The sequence below is a fragment of the Odocoileus virginianus genome, chromosome 28 (genome assembly GCF_023699985.2).
Source record: "Odocoileus virginianus isolate 20LAN1187 ecotype Illinois chromosome 28, Ovbor_1.2, whole genome shotgun sequence".
NCBI lineage: Eukaryota > Metazoa > Chordata > Mammalia > Artiodactyla > Cervidae > Odocoileus > Odocoileus virginianus.
This window is the reverse complement of record NC_069701.1, coordinates 38472208-38494791: the sequence shown is the minus strand read 5'-3', so window position 1 is coordinate 38494791 and position 22584 is coordinate 38472208. Positions and strand designations below refer to the sequence as shown.

The window sequence follows — 22584 nt, the reverse complement described above, 5'->3', positions numbered from 1 at the left end:
CTGGACTACCAAGGAGTTTGATAAGTTTGAGATGCCTGCAAGACATCAAATGGAGGTACCAGTGGACAATTAGATATGTCTGGAGTTCAGGGAGAAGTCTGGGCTGAAGATATTGATACAAATTTTTGAATCTAAAGAGTTAATATCTGTGGGGCTTCCCTGATAGCTCAGTTGGTAAAGAATGTGCCTGCCATTCGAGAGACCTGGATTCAATCCCTCGGTCCACTGGAGAAGGGAAAGGTTACCCACTCCAATATTCTGGCCTGGAGAATTCTGTGAACTGTATAGTCCATGGGGTCGCAAAGAGTCAGACACGACTGAATGAATATCTGTACTGTACAAAGAACTCCTACAAATTGATAGGGGGAAAAAGACAAGATAAATAGGCCAAGGATGCTAACTGGTAATTTTATAGGAAAAGAAGTACAAATAATAAATAAACAAGAAACTTCATTGCTAGTCAGAGAAATGCAATTTTGTGAGAAAATGAGAACATTTCATGCCTCATATTTGAAAAAAAAAATTATATCTGTTGGTCTTATAGGTGTGAGGAAATTACACTCACAGATTGTATGTATGAATTACATATGTAGTGTGATCTCTATGTCCTTCCTGGTAAGTATTCTGGCAATATCAAAACTAAATGTAGTGAGCCTTTAACATGGTAATCGTGCTTTGGAAATCCAGCCTACAGAAAACTCATCAATAAGGATATTGATATAAATTTATTTATTGTAGCATTGTTTGTAGTAGCAAGTAGTAAAAGCAACCTGAATGTCCACAAATAAGGGACTATTGGATGGAATATCATGTTGGTATTGAAAGTATGTCAGGGGGTACTTCCCTGCTGGTCCAGTAGTTAAGAAGTCTCTATGCAATGCAGGGGATTGCATGCACCTTTTGGTGGGAACTAAGATCCACATGCCTCAGAGCAACTAACCCTGTGAGTTGCAAGTACTGAACCTGCTCACCACAATTAGAGAGTCCATATGTTGCATGAAAGATCCCACATGATGCAACAAAGTCCTGCATGCCACAACTAAGACCTGATGCAGGCAAATAAATTATTTAAATAAATAAAATAGGTCAAGGGACTTCCCTGTCAGTGCAGTGGTTAAGACTCAAAAAAATAAAAATAGGTCAGAATTTATTGATGAAGAAGGATGATGTGGACGGAGGACCATAATTTAAGAGGGAAAAAATGTGTTTACATAACACTACCTATTTCTAAGATATAGCTTAAAAAAAAAACCTTGATATGATACACATGTTTTTCAGCATAGAAAAATAACATGGATTACCTCAGGGGAATGAGATGGGGCTTAATAATTTTTTACTTTTCTGTATCATTAGACTTTCAGCAATGAGCATGTAATTCTTTTTTTTTTCTTTTTAAAATATGGAACGCTTCACGAATTTGCATGTCATCCTTGCGCAGGGCCATGCTTATCTTCTCTGTATCGCTCCAACTCCAGTATATGTGCTGCCAAAGCGAGCACTCTAATTCTTTCATAATTTAAAATGTACATTATAAGGAGGAAAAGAGGGGCATCACTTTGATACCACTCTGATATCTCCACAAATCCAAACTGCTGGCAGTATTCTCAGAGCAGGGTATCGGCAGGCCTCTAGACACCCAGGGCACATAGCCATTTAAAAGGTATCATGTGCATGAGACAGGGTGCTCAGGGCTGGTGCACTGGGATGACCCAGAGGGATGGGATAGGGAGGGAGGTGGGAGGGGGGTTCAGGATGGGGAACACATGTACACCCATGGCTGATTCATGTGAATGTATGGCAAAAAACACCACAATGTTGTACAGTAATTAGCCTCCAATTAAAATAAATAAATTTTAAAAATAAATTAAAATAATAAATAAATAAAAGGTATCATGGTGGCACTTCCCTGGTGGTCCGGTGATTAAGACTTCACCTTCCGATGCAGGCAATGCAGGTTCAATCCCTGGTTAGGGAGCTAAGAACTGGCATGCCCAAGCTGAAACTATTAAGCCCCAAGGCTACAACTAAAGAGAGCCTTCATATGGCTCGGCAAGGAAGACCCAGTGCAGCCAAAATTTTAAAATAAATGAAATTTTAAAAATAGAAAAACTTTTGAAACTTGACTTTAGGGTTGCAATTTTTTTTTTTTAGGGTTCAATTTTTAGCTAAGATGTATAATTTTTTGACGTCTGTAAACAGTTATAGAATAATTTCACTGTATTTATAAGACTTATCAGGAAGCTTGTTTTGAAGTTTACATTTAGGTCAGGAGTCTGTAGTATTTAAGAAAATTAAACAAATATACAAATGCAATTTTTTTAAAGTTTGATGAAATTTAAGTTGCAAATGGGTATGATTATTTTGAGTCCAATGTAGTCTGCCAGCATTTATCAAAGAAAAGGTGAAGATAATAACTTATTTTTGCAAGATTTATAAACAGATCAATAAACTTTGTAAAGTTAAAGCCTTAAGGAAACTAAGCCTCAAGTGTGTTACTTTAATGCAATTGAATAGTAACCGTATTAGTTTCCTGCGGATGCTGTAACAAATCGCCAAAACCTGGGTTGGTTAAAACAACAGAATGTGATGTGGCAAGGGCTTCCTGGTGGCTCAGCACTAAAGAATCCTCCTGACAATGCGGGAGACATGGATTTGATCCTAGTCTGGGAGGATCCCACACAGCAAGGAGCAACTAAGCCCATAAACCACAGCTACTGAGCCTGTGCTCTAGAAGCTGGGGACTGCAACTACTGAGCCTGTGCACCCTAGAGTGCTCAGCAACAAGCAAGAGAAGGCCCCGCTCACTGCAACTAGAGAAAAGCCCATGCGGCAGTGAAGACCCAGTACAGCCAATAAATAACGTATGTGTTTAAAAAAGTTATTCTTTCACAGTTCTGCAGGCTAAAAGTCCAAAATTAGTAGCACTGGGCTGAAATCAACGTGTCAGCAGGGCCTTGTTCCTTTAAGACTAAGAGAGAAACCACTGCTTGCCTCTTCCAGCTGTTGTAGCTTCTGGTGGCTGCTGGCATCCCTAGGAATCCCTCTAGTCTCCAGGGTCAACATCATTAAATTTCTCTCAGGACTTCCCTAGTGGTCTAATGGTTAAGACTCCATGCTTCCAATGCAGGGGGTGAGAGTTCGATCTCTGCTCAGGGAACTAAGATCCTACATGCTCTGTGGTGGAGCAAAAAAAACAAAAACAACTTGCTAGGCCTTCTTGTAAGAATACAGGTACTTGCATTTAGGGCCCATTCAGGTCATCCAGGATAACCTCATCTCAAAATCTGTAATTCAATCATATCTGCCAAGATCCTTTTCTCCAATAAGGTAATATTTATAGCATCCAGAGAGTAAGACCTGCTAATCTGGAGGGCCATTAAGAGCCAATCACAGTAACTTGACAAAATAAAAGCATAATCACAGTCTCTTCATGTCCACTAAAACCACTAAAAGGCAAAATAGACACAGTGACAGGATTCTATCCTGCTGAAATTGTATTATTAAGCAATTAGACCCGGGGAACCCAGAGCAGTTTCCTCTTGGCCTTAAAGCTGAGCCCTCTCTCTGTACTGGCGTGTCCCTCATCTGAATTTTTAGATATAATCTGCTCTTTCTCTCTGGCTAAGACACCTCAAGTCCTTTTTGGATAGGTGACATGCATGTATTTAAATTAGAGGGGAAGGGACTTCCCTGATGGTTCAGTGGCTGAGACGCCACGCTCACAAGGCAAGGGGCTGGAGTTTGATCCCTGGTCAAGGAACTAAATCCCACATGTCACAACTAAAGATCCCAAGGGCCACAACTAAGATCCAGTGCAGCAACCACGTAAATAAAAAAGCTAAAAGCAGTAGCAATTCCAGGTAACTAGAAAAATTCTTAATAATCAATAAATAAACTAACTAGAGGTGAAGGTTTTGGGGGCTAGAGGATGGTTCTGACCTTTACTACAATGCATTCCAGTTTTCTTTTTTTTTTTTAGGGGGGTGGGTGCCCTGTGGCATGCAAGATCTTAGTTCCTGAACCAGGGATTGAACCTGGGCCATGACAGTGAAAGAGCTGAGTCCTAATCACTGTACCACCAGAGAATATTCTGAGCTAACCAGTTTTTATAACTTGCAACTAGTAGTTCTCAAATTTTGTGTGCTTCAAAATCACATACAAGGGATTAAAACAAAATTTGTTGAAGTTCAGTTGATTTATAATGTTGCATTATTAATACTTTCTGCTGTGCAGCAAAGAGAATCTGTTATACGTGCAGATGCATATATGCCCAATTGCTCAGTCCTGTTTGACTCTTTTCGATCCCATGGACTGTAGCGCTCCAGGCTCCTCTGTTCATGGGATTCTCCAGGCAAGAATACTGGAGTGGGTTGCCATTACCTTCTCTAGGGTATCTTCCTGACCCAGGGATTGAACCTGCTTCTCCTGCATTGGCAGGCAGACCTAACCACCAGACCTCCAAGGAATTCCCTGCAAACTATTTATAGCAAATGACTCCTGCTTTTCATACTTTATAATGAGAACCAATATAGCCTCAGAGCCAGAGTACCTGGGTCTGAATCTAGATTTGGCCGTGTTACTAGCTGTGTGATCTTGTGCAAGTTACATAATCACTCTGTGTTTCTCTTTTCTCATCTGTAACCTGGGATAATAACAGAACCTACTGGGAATTCCCTGGCAGTCCACTGGTTAGGACTCCACCCTTTCATTGCTAAGATCCCATAAGCCACAAGGTGTGGCTAAGAAAAATAAAGAAATATGTAACAGAATCTACCTTGAAGTTTTGTCATGAGGATTCAATGAATTACTGAATGTAAAGTGTTCAGAAGATAACCTGGCACTTAATCATCATTATATAGGTATTAGCTAATATGACTAGTATGATTGAGGGCAGGAGGAGACGGGGATGACAGAGGATGAGATGGTTGGATGGCATCACCCACTCGATGGACATGAATTTGAGTAGACTCCAGGAGTTGGTGATGGACAGGGAGGCCTGGTGTGCTGCGATTCATGGGGTCGCAAAGAGTCAGACACAACTGAGCGACTGAACTGAACTGAATATGACTAAGTTTTCTTTTCTGTTAGGTAAGAAGCGGATTTATTTAGAGAGAAACACACTTCCCACACAGAGTATAGGCCATCTCAGAAGGTAAGAGGTCAAACTTAACCCCACTTGGACTTGAACCCCATGGTCTTTTTAAAATTAGAATCACACAAAAATGCCCGAATTTGGCAAAGATTTTCCAACTGGAAGATTCCCTGGTGGCTCAGACAGTAAAGAGCCTGCCTGCAATCCAGGAGACGTGGGTTCGATCCCTGGGTCGGGAAGATCCCCTGGAGAAGGAAATGGCACCACACTCTGGTATTCTTGCCTGGAGAATCCCATGGACAGAGGAGCAGGAGCCTGGAGGGCCAGTCCATGGGGTTGCAAAGAGTCAGACATGACTGATCGACTAACACTTTCACTTTCCAACTGTGCTCCCTAGAGCTCCAGGGCTTTGGGGGAGCTTAGTCACAACTAAGCATCTTTAGTTGTAGTTCCATTTCTGTTTTATAGCTGGGGTTTCAAGGTATTTGAACAGTGTTCTGTGATTTAAAAACAAAGTTCAAAGTTTGAAAACCACACTGCTGAGAGTTTCAAAGAGAAAAGTTAATGGGAATATTGATCCCTTAGGAGTAGAAACAGAGTGGCAGGGGATGGTGAGCAGCTTAGCCATAAATGGGTTAAAACTAGCTAGAATTCCAGATGAAGGTGAGAGGAGGTCAGGGGTTGGCTGTGGGCAGAGTCCAGGAGGAGTTTCTGCAATGATTCTGAGGTGGTGAAACACAGCCTGCCTGGGCCCTAGGCTTAAAAGGACTTGGTTCCCCAGGAACCAAGGAAAGCTGGAAAGCAACCAACGTAGATTTGGTGAGAAAGAACAGGGCTAGAGGCAGAGCCAGCAGCCTTGACGGGGAAACAGGCAGGGCCTGGGGAATAGGAGCAGAGCCAGGCACATCTAAGCCAAGGCCAACAGACTGTGAAACCACCCACCCGGCTCCAAGCAGGCCAAGTGAGGGGCAAAGTTTGCACACTGCCAGCCTACCTACCTGGGCACGAAAGCAGCTTTGTCATGGATGAGCAAGAGAGACACAGTCCAGTGGGGGCAGGGGGGCAGAACAGCTGAGTGGGGAGCCCGAGTTCCCGGCCTCACACACCGGTCCTTGGATATTGGCCATCTGTGTGAGACAGGAGCTCGGCTCTGTCTGCCTCCAGGCGCCCCGTGGAGCCTCAGGTTCACCACCACTGCTCCCAACCTACCGTGTGCCAGGCCCTGTGCCAAGCACTTTATTCATTCCATTAATTAAGAGCCTTTTACTTGTGAATAAAGAAATCAACTCAAGCCAGATTTTTTTAAAAAGTGGGTGGTGATGCATTGGAAGGGATACAGAACTGTCTCTTGACTTCTAGGTCAGGAGGTAGCTGGCCTCAGGGAAGGCCCAGACTGGGGACTCTGGAGCACCTGGCATTCTCCTGCGACTCTTAGGTTCTTCCTGTGAATCTGCCTTATTCCTCCTCCCCAGCAGATCTAGCAGCTTTTTCTGATATTCAGTCCCTAAGGCAGGGAGAAGGAATGAAGCGGCTGGGCCAAAGCGGAAACAATGCTCAGTTGTGAACGTGTCTGGTGGTGACAGTAAAGTCTGATGCTGTGAAGAACAATATTGCATAGGGTCCTGGAACGTTAGGTCCATGAATCAAGGTAAATTGGATGTGGTCAAGCAGATGGCCAGCATGAACATCAACGTCTTAGGATATCAGTGAACTAAGCTCCAGTAGTTTAGCTACTTGATGCAAAGAGCCGACTCACTGGAAAAGACCCTGATGCTGAGAGATTGACAGCAAAAGGGGAAGAGCGCTACAGAGGATGAGATGGTTAGATAGCATCATCGACTCAATGGACATAAATCTGAGCAAACTCCAGGAGATAGTGAAGACAGGAGAGACCTGGCATGCTGCAGTCCATGGGGTCGCAGAGAGTCAGACATGACTTGGCGACTGAACAGCAATGACAAAGGCAGGGAGAAAAGGCCCACCCACAGCTCTGGATCTGCTTTGATTTCTTCAGGAAAGCAAGGCCCTGCATGGGTCAGGTGTCCCTCTTGGTTCCAACTGGCCACAGTGAAGGGAGGGGGTCAGGCCACAAACAGAAATATGTCTGCTATGGTCTTTTGCTGTTACCCTGAGGATAAGGAAGTGGCCCTCAGGAACTGTGTGGATTTTCTCTTCTTTTCTTTTTGGCTGTTCCATGTGACATGCAAACTTCCCCAACCAGGAATCACACCCATGCCCCCTGCAGTGGAAGCATGGAGTCTAAACCACTGGACCACTGGATAGTCCCCAAACTGTGGATTTGAATTCAGTTTTCTTTGCCTCCAAAGCCAAGAAGTGGCCCTTGACAGGGAGGACAGAGGCAGAGGGACTGTGTTTACTAAGCCCATTAAGGAAGGAGGGGACACAGACAAACCGCAAAGTTCCATGTGAAAATAAAACTTTAATTTGCCAAGAGAAGAGCAAGCAACCCTTTGAGAAGAAACACAGCCCGCACACTGGTTCTCCAGGACTGGGTGAGCAGGGCCTCCCTCTGGAAGTGGACGGTGCTCAGGAGGGAGGACAGTGACAGACCCAAGGCAGAGGCCGTGCTCAGAGGTGGGCAGGGGGCTGGGCGGGCTCCTTCCGTCCCTGGCCAGCGATGGGCCGGCCCCGCTCCTCCCAGATGGTGAGGCCATCACAGGAGCAGATCTGCTTTGGGTTCTGGAAAAGGCCAGCGGCGCGTGCGATGATGCCACAGGCCAACCTGCGGAAGAGCATGGGGTCGAGCTGAGCACCCGCTGGGCCCCTCCAGGTCTCCGCGTGCGCCACAGGCAGAGTGCTCACCTCTCTCCCGAGTTCCCTGTGATCTTGGACAAGGGATGCCCGCCCCGGCCCAGATCATCTTCTCCCTCATCAACGACCAGGCTTCGGCCAATCACATCCCACACCTTTGAGGGGAGACAACAGCCTCAGACGTTGGATCTGTTAGGAAAGGTCCCCGCCTTCTCCTCCACCTCACCTTCAGTTGCTCGTCCTCAATCCTGAAGACAGCTCGGCCATCCTCATCGGCATGGACATTCCCCAGGTCTCCGCGGTGCTGCAGTAAGAGCCGGGGGAAGAGGGCACATGGGACACGGCGGCTGACTTCTGGCTTCCCAGTGTCTCATTCCCCTTCCCCAGAGTAGCAGTGTCCTCCTACAGGTTCAGTCTGGTAGGATGAAGGGACAGCCCAGGACACACAGAAGGCAACTGGACTCTCTCCCTGGAACTAAAATCCTGGGTAGAATGACGGCACACTGGACATGGCCACAGAGACCCTCCCTAGGAAGTCACGCCACTACCCCAGACTGCTTTCCCTACGAGGTATCTGCCCAGTCTGCATCTCAGCCTCAGCACTGACCCCACTTCCTGCTTCTTTGCAAGCCCAGTTCTCCAGCCTCCCGATGACACTGTCAGCCCCTGGCAGTCTGCAGTTCCCCTGCGCTTAAGTTGGCCAAGCTTGGCTTCCTGACCATCAGAGGCAGCCAGCATCCCTTCCCTGATGTCCAGCCTCCAGGAAGAGAGAGAAGAAACACAGGAGCAGAGGACATATCCTGCCCCCAAGACTGTTTCTGCCCACGTTTCCTCTTGAAGGTATAAAAGTGTGCTAACACAGCTACTGGGGGCTTCCTTGGTGGCTCAGTGGTGAAGAATCTGCCTGCCAGTGAAGGAGAAATGAGTTCGATCCTTGGGTTGGCAAGATCTCCTGGAGAAGGAAATGGCAACTGATTCCACTATTCTTGTCTGGGAAATCCCATGGACAGAGGAGCCTGGAGGGCTACAGTCTGTGCAGTCACAAAGAGTCGACTTAGCAAGCACAGACTCGACTTAGCAACTAAAATAACAACAACACAGCTACTGAGCACTTCCTACATCAGTCACCCTCTGCCAGGTGGGGTTTGGGGGTTGGGGATGCATACGTGGTCAGCCACCCTCAAGGGGTTTGGAACACTGTGGGGAACCGGACGTGGAACAGACTAGTGGCTGCGAAACACAGGGTTAGCGCAACAGTGAGTGTGTTTCCCCGTGACAAGACCCTACTGGCGAGTCACAGTAGGATTTGTGCAAATAAACTGTCCCCAACCTGACACTTTGGGCAGAAGGATCCCTGCCAACATGGACTTGTACCCATGGCCTCGCCTTGGGCTGGTCACAAAGGATGTTGCCACAGGATGGGACTGATAAGCAAGCAGCAAGAAGAGCCACCTCTGCTTCATCTTGTTTTCCTGGGGGACTTCTGTTGCCGACACCTGGCACTTTTTGTTGGACCTGGTGTTGGGGCCTTTTGTGGTGGGAAGGTAAGGGATGCGGAGGAGTTTCTAGGGGCGGAGGGAGTGAGCACCCGGTATGTGGCTCAGAGGTGTCATCAGGCAGAAGGTCCCTCCCGTGCACACGGGTAGGTGGAACTGGACCAGGTGGCAGCGAATGTCACACCATGCAGCCATGTGGGATCTGTACCCTCGGGGACTGGGGAGTCAAGAAGCATTTCAGGAGGGGTGTGACATGGTTACCCCATGCTTTGGATCAATTTCTTAAATGCAGCGCGCGGAGGGGGAGGGGAAGGACTGGAGCGGCAGTGGGAGGGCGGAAGGAAGCATGGAAACCAGCTAGGAGACGTGCAAAGGGACAACCAGGCTTGGATATAAATCCCCTCACTGAATTCACTTCTGTTTGGGCAAAACCAGATGCAGAAATCCCAAAGGAACGTGCCAGTCATCATGGTGGCTTGGTCATGGAGCCCTTGCTCAAGTTTTCCTCCATCTGTACAAGGGCTTGGGGACAATGGAGAAGCTGGCACCAGACCCTTCAGATGCCCCACCCCTAGCAGGCCCAGGCTAAGGCAGCCTCTTGGCCTTCAAAACTCCACTTCCTCCCAGAACCCAGTCTTGAGGGTTCCTGCCTCCAGGGCTCTGTCTGCTGGGCGTCCCGTGCTAAGCCTCCGCTCCCACTCTCCCTGCCTCATCTGCTCAGCACCTTTTGAGGCTGAGTGAGGAAGACGGCCTTGAGAATGCACCCCCTGGAGTCACACCTGCTGAATGTGGTCTGGGCCAGGTATCACCTCCGAACTTAGGTTTCAAAAGGAGCTGGCTTGGGTCTTAGACGCCTTCTCTCTCTGGCTCTGAGGACAGGCAGCTGCAGTGCTGTGTGCTGCCCTAGGGAAAGGCTCACGGGGCACAGGACTGAGGTCTCTGGCCAACACCCAGGGAGGCCTGCCAACAGCAACATGCACAAGTGTGGAAGTGGGTCTTCCTCTCATCAAGACTTGAGAGACACTCAGCCAGAAGCGCCAACTAAGCTGTGTCCAGATTCCTACCCCAGAGAAACTGTGAGATGACAAATGCTTACTGTTTCAAACCCCTAAATTTGGGAATTCCCTGGCGGTCCAGTGGTTAGGACTTGGTGCTTTCACTGCCAAGGGCCCCAGTTTAATCCTTGGTTGGGGAATTAAGATCCTGCAAGCCTCACGCCACAAACAAAAAACGAAACTCTTAAGTTTAAAGTAATTTGATTCTCAGCAATAGATAACTGACACATAGAACATAAGCAGGGCACTATGCAGATCTGACAGAAAGGCTTCCTCAGCTCCCTAGGAGTGGCGGGTGAGGAGTAAAAACTTTTGACTGTTAAAAATGTGACAGAGCTGTCAGAAGTCAAAAAAAAAAAGAGAATAATCACTTATATGAATTAAGAAACACACACCATGTTTTCATTTGTTTGCCCTGGTACTGAATTCGCAAGGAGGGGAACACATAGCACCACAAGTGGAGGAGATGGAATTAGGTGTATGTAGATGGGGCATTAAGAAATATCCCCAATCTGAGGGCTGTCTTTTCACCTTGCTTACAGTTTCCTTTGTTGTGCAAAAGCTTTTAAGTTTCATTAGGTCCCATTTGTTTATTTTTGCTTTTATTTCTAAAATTCTGGGATGTGGGTCATAGAGGATCCTGCTGTGATTTATGTCAGAGAGTGTCTTGCCTATGTTCTCCTCTAGGAGTTTTATAGTTCCTGGTCTTACATTTAGATCTTTAATCCATTTTGAGTTTATTTTTGTGTATGGTGTTAGAAAGTGTTCTAGTTTCATTCTTTTACAGGTGGTTGACCAGTTTTCCCAGTACCACTTGTTAAAGAGGTTGTCTTTTTTCCATTGTATATCCTTGCCTCCTTTGTCGAAGATAAGGTGACCATAGGTTCGTGGATTTATCTCTGGGCTTTCTATTCTGTTCCATTGATCTATATTTCTGTCTTTGTGCCAGTACCATACTGTCTTGATGACTGTGGCTTTGTAGTATAGTCTGAAGTCAGGCAGATTGATTCCTCCAGTTCCATTCTTCTTTCTCAGGATTACTTTGGCTATTCGAGGTTTTTTGTATTTCCATAGAAATTGTGAAATTATTTGTTCTAGTTCTGTGAAAAATACCGTTGGTAGTTTTGATAGGGATTGCACTGAATCTATAGATTGCTTTGGGTAGTATAGCCATTTTGACAATATTGATTCTTCCAATCCATGAACACAGTATATTTCTCCATCTGTTTGTGTCTTCTTTGATTTCTTTCATCAGTGTTTTATAGTTTTCTATGTATAGGTCTTTTGTTTCTTTAGGTAGATATACTCCTAAGTATTTTATTCTTTTTGTTGCAATGGTGAATGGTATTGTTTCCTTAATTTCTCTTTCTGTTTTCTCATTGTTAGTGTATAGGAATGCAAGAGATTTCTGTGTGTTAATTTTATATCCTGCAACTTTACTGTATGAACTGGAGCCCATTATACAGAGCAAAGTAAGCCAGAAAGATAAAGGCCATTACAGTATGCTAACACATATATATGGAATTTAGAAAGATGGTAACAATAACCCTATATGCAAAACAGAAAAAGAGACTCAGATGTATAGAACAGACTTGTGGACTCTGGGAGAAGGCGAGGGTGGGATGTTTCAAGAGAACAGCATCAAAACATGTATATTATCTAGGGTGAAACAGATCACCAGCCCAGGTTGGGTGCATGAGACAAGTGCTCGGGCCTGGTGAACTGGGAAGACCCAGAGGGATGGGGTGGAGAGGGAGGTGGGAGGGGGGCTGGGATGGAGAATACATGTAAATCCATGGCTAATTCATTTCAATGTATGACAAAAACCACTGCAATGATGTAAAGTAATTAGCCTCCAACTAATAAAAATAAATGGAAATTAAAAAAAAATAAAAAATAAAAATATTAGAAATTGGTAAAAAAAAAAAAGAAATATCCCCAGGAGAGAAGGCGGTCCTCCTGGACAACACCCAGGACCTCTCTTAACATTCACTAAGCACTCTAACAAAGATAAGCAGGCCGCAGATCCTTGTAGGCGTTTAATGACACTGTTTTTTTTTTTTTTGGTCACACTGAATGGTTTGCAGGATCTTAGTTCCCCAACCAGGGATCGAACCCATGCCCCCTGCAGCAGAAGTGTGGAGTCCTAACCACTGGACCGCCAGGGAACTCCCGTCACAACACTTTTAAGGTCTGCACTGATTTATTTTTATAAGGATCCTCCTTTTGGGGCTAGAAGTACTGGTTTCTCATTTTCTGTGGCAATATCATTTCTTGTTCAAAATAAATCTACTTGAATTACATGAATGATGTCTCGATTTTCTTCAAAAGAATGGAGAAAGGCCAGGGGTGCAGATGGAATGGGACTGGCCACAAGCTGTCAACTGTTAAAGCTGGGTGACAGGGACACAGGGGTTTGGGACACCAGTCTGTCCACTTCAGAACATGTTTGAAATCATGTTCCAAGATAGATTAAAACGTTAAAAAATAAATTAAATTTACTTAAGGGGAAAAAAATCAGTCAATTTAAATCAAAACGTTGAGTAACTAGCAGAACAAGTAGTCCTCAGATAAGGCAAAAACCATGAAGGTGTCATGTGACTCATGGCCGCGGGGGCCAATTCTCTGGTGTAAAACCAATGTCCAGGGCCAGGAGCTGCAGAGTCAGGAATGGCCTTTTAAAATGGCCTTTTTATTATTATTTGGCTGTGCCAGGTCTTAGTTATAGCACAAGGGATCTTTAGTTGCAGCATGTGAGATCTGGTTCCCTGACGGGGATTGAACCCAAGCCCCCTGCACTGGGAGCTTGGAATCTTAGCCCTTGGACATCCAGAGAAGTCCCGGGAGCAGCCTTTTTACTTTAGGTAAAACCTTTAACTTCCCACACCATCACCTTCTCTGGGAAGCTCTCTCCCACTGCCTGTGCCCTTCGGACTGGATCTGGAGCTTGCTCTGGGTTCCCAGGGCCTCCCGGAGGCTCCTGCAAAGATGCTCTGGCTGTGCTGCAACCACGGAGTTCTGAGTGTCTCCCTCACCAGGCTGTGAGACAGGGTCAGGCCTTGAGCACAGGAAGTGTCTAGAAATGTTTCTAAACCGAACAAGATAAAACGAGGGAGAAAGACTCCCCCCAAATGGTATCACACTCTCAGGCTCCAAGAGCTGCCTGTCGTGCCTCGGAGATCTTGGGTTCTCTGCCAGCCCAAGACCAACACTTACCCGTTCAGAGTCCTGGGGGCCCCCATGGGACATTCCATCAGGGTTAAAGTGGTCCCCACAGCTAAGAAGAAAAGATAGCAGGTAGGCAGTGAAACCACAGCTCATGGACCAGGTGATCCATCCTCTTACTTTAACTACATTTGTTCCATTCATCCACTCATTCATTTATTCATCTACCCATTCAACAAACGGACCCACTCTGTACCAGGCTCTGGGTTGAGATCACTAAGAAGAATCAGTCATGAGACCTGTCTTCAGCAGGCCTCTAGGGTAAACCTGGATGAGTAAGCACTAATTGCAGCATGATAAATACCATGACATGCATGGAGAACTGACCCTCCCATGTTAAGGAGTCACCTTCCATCTGGGAGCTAGGAGCAGGAGTGTCAAGGTCAGATTTTGGTTCAAATCCCCAGTCTGTCATTTACATGCTCTAGGGCTTTTGACAAGTCATGTAACCTTTCTGAGCCTCAGTTTTCTCATCTGTAAACTGGGCTTGTGTGTATACACCTCCCAGGGTACTTGTGAGGACCATATGTGAATTTGTGTGTAAAAAGCTGAGTACAGCACCCTACAAACAGTGGGTGCACAACCCGGGCAATGAGGATGCTCCAGGGAGGTTCCACAGGACTCACCTGTTGCAGTTCCTCGTGAGGTCCCCAAACTGATGGATGTGGAGTCCATGCAGCCCAGGCTGCAGGCCATCAATGGTCCCCTCGATTAGGCAGCGCTCAGGGGTCAGCTGCAGGAAGCGCACCACTCCCTGCACAGGGCCAGGCCCCCCGAGAATGGCCACGGCTGCCCCTAAATTCTCTGTAAGGTATCAGACACCAGGGCTGGCTCGCCACCTCACCCAGCCCCACCCGTTCATCAGCTTGGAAAGGGCAGGGAGAGAGCCCCACGTAACCTTCACGTGGTCTCCGAAGCCTCTCCAACCCAAAGCCCCCAGATCCTATGGTTGGTCAGAGCTGTACCACACCCAGGCCACTTCCCTCCCAGAGAGTCCAAGGCCATAGTGGTTACTCACGCAACAGGCCACTGCCCATGCCCTTGAGGACCGCCTGCCTCCCAGTGCCTTCTAGAAGGGCCTGCACCTCCTGGCTGGGCAGGGTGGTCTGCACCAGGACCATCTGGTTCTCCAACTGCACCTCCACACTTTGGACGCCTAGAAGACAGGGGGCAGAGGGCAGCAGAGGGCTAGCACCCCTCTGCTGGGAGCAGGGAAGAAAGAAGCAGACGGTCACTCACCATCCCCATCTTCATCACCTTTCTGTGGCCAGAGGCAAGCTCCAAAGCTGCCTTCGAGCTATAAGGCCCTTAACCTCTCTTTTTTCCAGCTGTGCCAAGCAGCATGTGGGGTCTTAGCTCCCCAATCAGGGATCAAACCCTTGGCCCCTGCAGTGGAAGATTCAAGTCTTAGCCACTGGATCCCCAGGGAAGTCCAGGCCCTTAACCTCTCTGAGCTTGTTTCTTTACGAAGTGAGGATAACGTCACCTTGCCCCCAGGACTGTTGTGAGTTCTTATTTTGTGCCAAGAGTTATTCATCTATGTTTGAAGCATAGATGCGTGTGAGCATGCTCAGTCACTTCATTCGTGTCCAACTCTTTGCAACCCCATGGACTGTAGCCCGTCAGGCTCCTCTGTCCATGGGATTCTCCAGGCAAGAATACTGAAATGGGTTGCCATGCTCTCCTCTAGGAGATCTTCCCAACCCAAGGGATCGCACTGGCATCTCCTCTATTTCCTGCATTGCAGGTGGACTCTTTACCCACTGAGCCACATGGGTAGCACTTTGAAACAGATAGTTCTTTTAAAAATATTTGAACATAATGTCGTAAATCAACTGTACTTCAATTTTGAAAAAATAAATGAAAAAAAAAAGAAATGATGAAAAAATGTTTATATAAAAGTGGGCTCTCAGGCTTCCCTGGTGGTCCAGCAGTTAAGAGTGTGCTTTGCAATGCAAGGTACAGTGGCTTGGTCCCTGGTCCAGGAAGATCCTACATGCTGCAGAGCAACTAAGCCTATGTGCCACAACTACTGAGCCCACGTGCTCCAACTACTGAAGCCCAAGCACCTAGAGCCTATGCTCTGCAATGAGAAGCCTCTGCAATAAGAAGCCCAAGCATCACAAGAAAGAGTAGCCCACACTCACTGCAACTAGAGAAAGCCTGCAGGCAGCAACGAAGACCCACCACAGCCAAAAAATAAATCTTTTTTTTTCCATTTATTTTTATTAGTTGGAGGCTAATTACTTTACAATATTGTAGTGGTTTTTGTCATACATTGACCAAAAAATAAATCTGAAAAAAAAAAGTGGGCTATTGATAGTCACAATATTCATGATAGTCAAAAGGTGAAAACAACTCAAAAGCCCACCAAATGATGAATGAATAAACAAAATGTAGAGCCATATGATGGTAGACATTCAGCCATAAAAAGAAATGAAGCACTGATACATGCTGTGATGTGGATGGACCTTAAAAACATTAAGTGAAAGCCAGTTACCAAGACTACATATTGGATGATGTCACTGTGGATGAAATATCCAGCACAGGTAAATCTACAGAGACTGAAAGTAGAGGAGGGGGCAGGAGAACAGGAGGGTGATAGCTGAAGGGTATAATTTAAGATTTATTTATTTTTATTTTACTTTTGGCTGTACTGGGTCTTCAGTGCTGCGCTTGGGCTTTCTCTAGTTGTAGTGAGTGGGGCCACTCTCTGGTCGTGGTGCACATGCGTGGTGCATTGTGGTGGCTGCTCTTGTTGTGAAATGCGGGCTCTCTGCACTTGGGCTTCGGTAACTGCGAGCTGTAGGCCCCCGGGCTTTAGTCGTAGCAGAACGTGGTCTCAGCATTGTGGTTCTCGGGCTTAGCTGCTATGTGGCATGTGGGGTCTTCCCCCAGGGACTGAACCTGTGTCCCCTGCACTGTCAGGCAGAGTCGTAACTACTGGACCACCAGGGAAGACCCTGAAAGGTACAATTTCTTCATGAGGTGATGAAATACAAAAATTGATAGTGGTAATGGTTGCACAACTCTGAATATACTAAAAACCACTGAATTGTATACTTTAATGGATGAATTTTATAATACATGAATTATATCTCAATAAAGCCAGGACACATAAAAGAAACGATGGGCTATCACCATCATCATGAAAGCTAACATTTACTGAGCATGCACTGTGGGCTTTCTCATACTGTACCTATATTAACACAAGTAACCTTAGGAGTTGGGCACTGTTATCCCCACTTTACAGGTGAGAAAACTGAGCCACAGCAAAGTCAAGAACTTGCTCTAAGTTCAGTTCAGTCGCTCAGTAGTGTCTGACTCTGAGACCCCATGGACTGCAGCACGACAGGCTTCTATGTCCATCACCAACTCCCAGATCTTACTCAAACTCATTGCACTGTAGTAAATGGAGGGACTTGAACTCATCTCAGGCAGCCTAGCTCCAGCTTCCAAGCACTTGCCCTGGACACTGCTCACCCTGAGAAGCAGCTCCAGCCTCCAGCTTTGGGGCCCCCTCCTCCATCCTCCGGCAGCAGCTCCCATTTGCCCCACATAACTCAAGCTGTGTGGACTGCAACCCTTTGTGTGGTCCACAAGCATCAGGTTCAAAAGTCAGTGGCTCTCAACTGCCCACCAAATCCCTGAGTTACCCTGCTGTGCACACAGCCTGCAGGGTGATTCTGACAAACACTCAGCTTTGAGGGCTGTCGGGCCAAGAGAAGGACAAGAAGGAGTTTCTCTTTCATTCAGATCTTCAGGGCTCATAAACCTTTTAAGAGGATATTTGAATCCTGAACCAAAATACAGGGGATGGTTGGGAACTCTGAACGTTGATCTCACCTGTGGAGCTTACAAACATCCTGCTCTGATCTTAGTAAGTGTGTTTGCTGTTTTGGGTGAGAGTAAGGCCCACCGAGCCAGGAGTCCTGGGCAGCCCAGGAAACACAGGTTAAACAAGGCATTTCCCTCTGCTGAGCCAGCGCTCTGTGGACTGAAGGCTAAGCCATTCAGGTTCCCTCCATCCTTGGCTTCCCTCCTCCCCTCCCCCTGCCAGGGAGGGTATAATCATCCCTGAGGCACAGACAAGGAACCTCAGCTCTTCAGATTCCTTCCAACTCGAAGCAACACGGAAATGGTACTGGGAAGAGGCAGCATCCAAGAAGCAGGACTATCTGGCCTGTGTTACAAAAGGTCCCATGGGCTTGCGTCCATAGATCCCAGCCGCATCGGTTGGGGGAGGGGCCAAGTTTGTAAACAGACACACCTATATCGTCCCCAGCAAGTACAGGGCAATTCTGCCAGAAGAAAATTCTCCAAAGAACCCAATTGCCATCACTTCACACAACATCTCATTCTGGGCCACCTGGCGTGAAGCCCTGGTGCTCTGGATTCACCCAGAGGTGCTTCTGGGTGCCAAGGGGCTGTAGGGAGAATGGCAGGGCATTCCTGGGGCCTGAGCCTCTAGGGAATGCCACAAGCTGTGTGCTCCGCTTTACACACATCAGGATGGTGATACTGTCCTCCTCGGGCAAGTGAAATGAGGCAAGGGGGTTACGCAGCTGGCTTGAGATCACAAAGCTCAGAAGGCAGCCTGTCCAACCCCAAAGCTGACTGTTTGGTCCCTTTGTCCCACAGGAAGTAGGACTGGGCCCCAAAGGACTGACTGTCTGAGGCTCTCAGGGCTCAAGCATGAAGTGCAAGGGATTCACATGCCTATTCAGTCATTTAACAAATGTACACTGAGCACCTATCATGCACCCCATTCCAGGCGGCAGGGATGCAGCATGGAACAAGTCAGGTGATGTCTCTGACCCACAGAGCAGCATGTATTCCAGGGCAGGAACATGCATATCAAACACACGCTCAGGGAGATTTGGGTAGTGCAATGTGTGATCAATGAAGCAGGTCTTAGGGAACAACTCGGGGATGAGCACTTAGACAGGCTGGTCAAGGAAGGTGTAGGGAAAAAGCAAACTATCCAAGATGGCGTGGTCAGGCTGTCTTGCCCCATGCCCTCTCACTTTCACCCCACATTTTGTGCATGATTATGTAACAACTGAGATCATTAACAGCATTGCGCATGCGTGTCACAAGGTACTCGCTTGGCCACGGGTTACTTGTTCTGTAAACATACATAAGCTCCACCTGGAGTCCTTGTTGGGGAGGCTATGTTATGTTAGGCTATGTTATGTTATGTCTGGTGCTATAGTTGCTGCACCAGCCAGGAGAGAATAAATGCATCTGCAGTTCCTTCAGCTCCTTGAGTTTTCTTCCGGCTTCTCCGCATGCACCTTGCTTACCAAGCATTCAGCGAACAGCATGCACAGTGAGATACCGCAAGATAGAAGGTCTCTCTGAGCCTTGAAGCAAAGGACTGAATGTAGTCAGGGAAGAACATTCCAGCAGAGGACACAGTTTGGGCAAAGACCCCGAGACAGGAACGACATCTCTGTGTCTGAGAAAGGCCAGAGGGGCCGCAGCTGGAGTAAAGAGAAGAGTAAGATGTGAAGGCACAAGTGGAGACCAATCAAACAAAGCCCTGCAGACAAGAGGAAAGAATCTGGATTTAATTTTAATGCAGGGGAGGCCGCTGGGAGAGGCCACAGAGTATAGTGGTTGAGGGTGTGGGCTCTGGAGTTGAAATCCTGAGTCTGCCATGTACTAGCTGTGTGGCCTTAGACAACTTACTCAACCTTTCTGTTTGAGTTTTCAGTTTCTGTATCTGCAAATGGAGATGATAATACTACCTACTTCAGAGGGCTACTGAAGGCCTAAATGAGTCATCTCACATAGAGCACTTTGAACAGTGCCTGGCCTATGGGAAGCTCTTAATATTATTACTATTAGAGGATTTTAAGCAGAGCAGTGACAACATCTCCTAAGAGCTGCTTCTCTGCACTGAAAGTGGAAGAGCCCCGGCGAGAAGCTCCCTGTGACTATGCATTTCCTGAACTCTTGACGTGGGTCTGAACCAGGAGGGCTGGCTCCCCAGCAAAGTAGCAATTCAGTCTGGCTGGTGTGGAGTGTGGCCAGGCCTGTACCTGTTTAGCTCAGAAAGGGAGAAAAAACAAGGCCACAGGGGGCTCTAGGGTAGTGATGATAAGGATTCAAGGGAGTGAGCCTTGGGCTGGGAGGGCCTCCCACTTACCCCTAGGAGGAAAGCAGAACCTTCTTCCCCAAACCCCAGGTCTCCTGGAGAGAGCAAATCAACCAACCCATCTCTCCCTCTCCTTCTCTGCATTCTGGGAAGCCAGTCCATGAGAAGTCAAGCTGATTCCAGTTACCCAGGCTAGGAAACAGAGTCTTTATCTGGAAGTCTTTATCTGGTCACTAAGAAACCTGTTAAGGGCTAGAAACTGCCCTATGTTCAGCAGAAGTCCAGTTGTCTGCTCTCCCAGCAAGAATGTTTTACTGGAAGTAGAGAGCCTAACAGCCTTGGAAAGCTGTGGTCAGAACACTCCACTCACAGTGGAATGGTTCAGTTTTCTCAGACCCTCACCCACTACCCTCAAACACACAGTCTGAGCAAACCCAGCTTTAGGATCTCTACCCTCTGTGAAAGTGGCGCTGGGAGCCGCCATGGAGCACTCTGGGGGCCGAGTGCAGGCAGCCCCCGGGCGCTGTGCACCAGCCCGGCTGTTCTCCATGCGTAAATTCACAGGCAAACACGCATGACCGACAACAGGAAACGGTGCTGGAACAGTGGGAATCAGCATATTTGCACAGGAAGCTTTGGGAGACGTCATTTCCTATAGTCTGCTTGGAGTGAGGACAAAATTGAACAAATAAGAGGAGTCTGGTGCTGTGGAAAGTGTGAAAGCTGCTAGTTCTCCTCCATCAGGAGAGGTAACTGAAATGAATGAAGCTCCTGCAGAAAATCCAGGACTTGTCAGCAGATGCTGTTATGAAGACGGTTAGCTGATCAAGATGACATTCAGTAACCCTTCAGAACTAGATGAACTAATGAGTGCAGAAGCCTATGAGAAATACATAAAATCTATATTGAGGAGTGAAAATGGAACCCCAAAGTAAACCAGTATGAATAACTTTAAACAAAGGACATGTCCCCTCATGCCTCTGCCCAGCCAGCTTACCCCCTATAAACCCTTCCTCTCACAGGTTCTAATATTCAGATGGCTCTCACTACATGTCAAAGTCCTTTTCTAAAGTGCTTTTACACATATTAACTAATTTACTCTTCTTGATGATTTTCTGGGGTAGCTTCCATTATCTTGTACATTTAAATGCTGAAGAAACAGGAATAAAAAGTAACATGCAGGACTTCCCTGGGGCTCCAGTGGTTAAGAATTGCCGTTCCAGCACAGGGGACGTGGGTTCAATCCCTGGTCAGGGAACCGAGATGCCTCATGCCGTAAAGCAACTAAGCCAATGAGCTGCAACGAAAGATCCTGCATGCCGCAACAAAGATCTGAGGCAGTCAGATAAATAAATATTAAAAAAAAAAAAAAAAGTAACGTGCATGAGGCCTTAGTGCTATTAAGTGGCAAAGGGGAGATTTGAACCTGAACGGTCTGACTCTAGAACACACACCTCTAACGCCAGTGACACACAACTGCCTGATTCAGAGCCAAGTGCCACCAGTCTCTCAACTTCAGAAGCCAAGTTCTTCTGAGAAGGGCTCTTCCCAGCACAAAGCTCAAGTGCTCATTTTACCTGAGGGCAGGGGCTGTGCCTGAAACTCTTGTGAACTCTTCTCCCTAAAAAGCTCCCAGTGTCTGGTCTACACCTGCTGAATCACTGAATAAACATTTAACAGACTCAGACAGGCAGTTCCCCAAGCCATGTTGGTGGCCTTGCCTTCTCAGAGCTTGCTGGTCGTGCCAGGTCAAGGACCTTCCTGGTGGTTCAGTGGTTGAGACTCTGAACTTCCATTGCCAGTGACACAGGTTTGATCCCTGATTGGGGAAGTTCCACATACCCGGCAATGTGGGGGAAAAAAAAAATCCAGGGCTACTTGGATAGAACATGGCCAGGGCTGCTGCTTGTTTTGTCAAGATTATGCTGCTTCTCAAGCAAGAACTGTCTATTTTCCAGGGAACACCCTGTAGGGGGACTACTCTCTGCCCACCTCCTTACTTTCCAGGCACCTGAGGTTAAGACAGCAGAAAGGCAGGCAGATAGGGCCAGTAGAAAAATCTGGCAGAGCAGGCCTGAGAGCTGCACACTAGACTCCATTTCTGGGTCTCAGTGTGACTCTGAGAACATTCTTTCCTCTCTCCAGGTTCTAATTTCTGTCTCTGTAAACGGGAGCGGGGTAGACCTAAGAGATTTGCCTGGCCCTCCCCGAGGTCTCCGGTTTGCTCTCACAAAAGTTCATCTGGTTCTTACCTGCGATCCCTTGCAGAGACGTGCGCACCGCGTCCACGCAGCTCTGACAGGTCATTTGCACCGCGAACTCCAGCTGCAAGGGTGGCAGGGACCGGCTGACAGGAGCTGGGAAACCTTGCGTGACCCTGTTTCACCACCTCCCCTAGGACCACCCCCAAAGGCCTAGAGTAACGCCCCCTGTGACCCCTCCTCAAGCGCCTTCTTCACTGTCGCTCACGACCATTCCAGGAGCAACACCCCGTAACATTAATGCCAAGCGCCCTGCTACTCTCACAGTCCAGCCCTGGCCCCAGGCCCCAACCCAGGTGTCCGCTCCTTCCCCCATTCTCAAGTTAACGATCGCTCTCCAGGGGCCGAAGTTCTCTGCCCAGCGAGGCTCCCACACGAGGCCTCGACCCTCACCGTGCAGGCAGTCCCGCGGTCCTCCGAGTCCGACGCCATCCTGAATCCAACTATCGCCCGAGGGCCGGATCTGAAGCTCCAGCCCAGAGCAGCGCCGTGGGGAGGGGGGTGGAGCCCCGGAAGCCACTCTTTGCCCCGCCTTTCGGTGCGCGCGCACGCAAGGCTCTGCGCCTTCCAGCGTCCACGC

General features: G+C 47.5%; 1 protein-coding gene and 1 non-coding gene across 4 annotated transcripts; both read right to left on the bottom strand.

The window, feature by feature from the left end:
• Positions 1–1393: 1393 nt before the first annotated feature.
• LOC139031957 (U6 spliceosomal RNA) lies at positions 1394–1499 on the bottom strand. The gene has a single exon (XR_011484505.1). It is a non-coding gene; the product is annotated as a U6 spliceosomal RNA (small nuclear RNA).
• Positions 1500–7512: 6013 nt separating this feature from the next.
• On the bottom strand, positions 7513–22530 carry CCS (copper chaperone for superoxide dismutase). 3 transcript variants are annotated; one of them, XM_020906535.2, is made up of 8 exons: positions 22398–22520; positions 21996–22068; positions 14659–14796; positions 14267–14444; positions 13632–13692; positions 8091–8168; positions 7916–8019; positions 7513–7835 (listed from the first exon to the last, which is right to left on the bottom strand). In XM_020906535.2, the coding sequence occupies exons 1-8, from the start codon at positions 22434–22436 to the stop codon at positions 7682–7684; spliced, it is 825 nt and encodes a 274-aa protein (XP_020762194.1). In that variant the 5' UTR covers positions 22437–22520; the 3' UTR covers positions 7513–7681. The 3 variants fall into 3 exon arrangements, with proteins under 3 accessions (XP_020762194.1, XP_070313780.1, XP_020762195.1); XM_070457679.1 differs by lacking the exon at positions 7513–7835 and adding an exon at positions 13309–13454 and having other exon boundaries at positions 7931–8019; positions 22398–22527; XM_020906536.2 differs by lacking the exons at positions 7513–7835; positions 7916–8019; positions 8091–8168 and adding exons at positions 8175–10320; positions 13309–13454 and having other exon boundaries at positions 22398–22530.
• Positions 22531–22584: the final 54 nt, after the last annotated feature.

Coding starts and splice junctions, on each gene's coding strand:
- CCS (XM_020906535.2), bottom strand. CDS start 22,436: ATGGCGTCGGACTCGGAGGACCGCGGGACTGCCTGCACG. Junction 14,445..14,658: donor CATGGGCAGTGGCCTGTTGC/GTGAGTAACCAC, acceptor GATACCTTACAG/AGAATTTAGGGGCAGCCGTG. Junction 8,169..13,631: donor GCCCCCAGGACTCTGAACGG/GTAAGTGTTGGT, acceptor CTCTTACTGCAG/CACCGCGGAGACCTGGGGAA.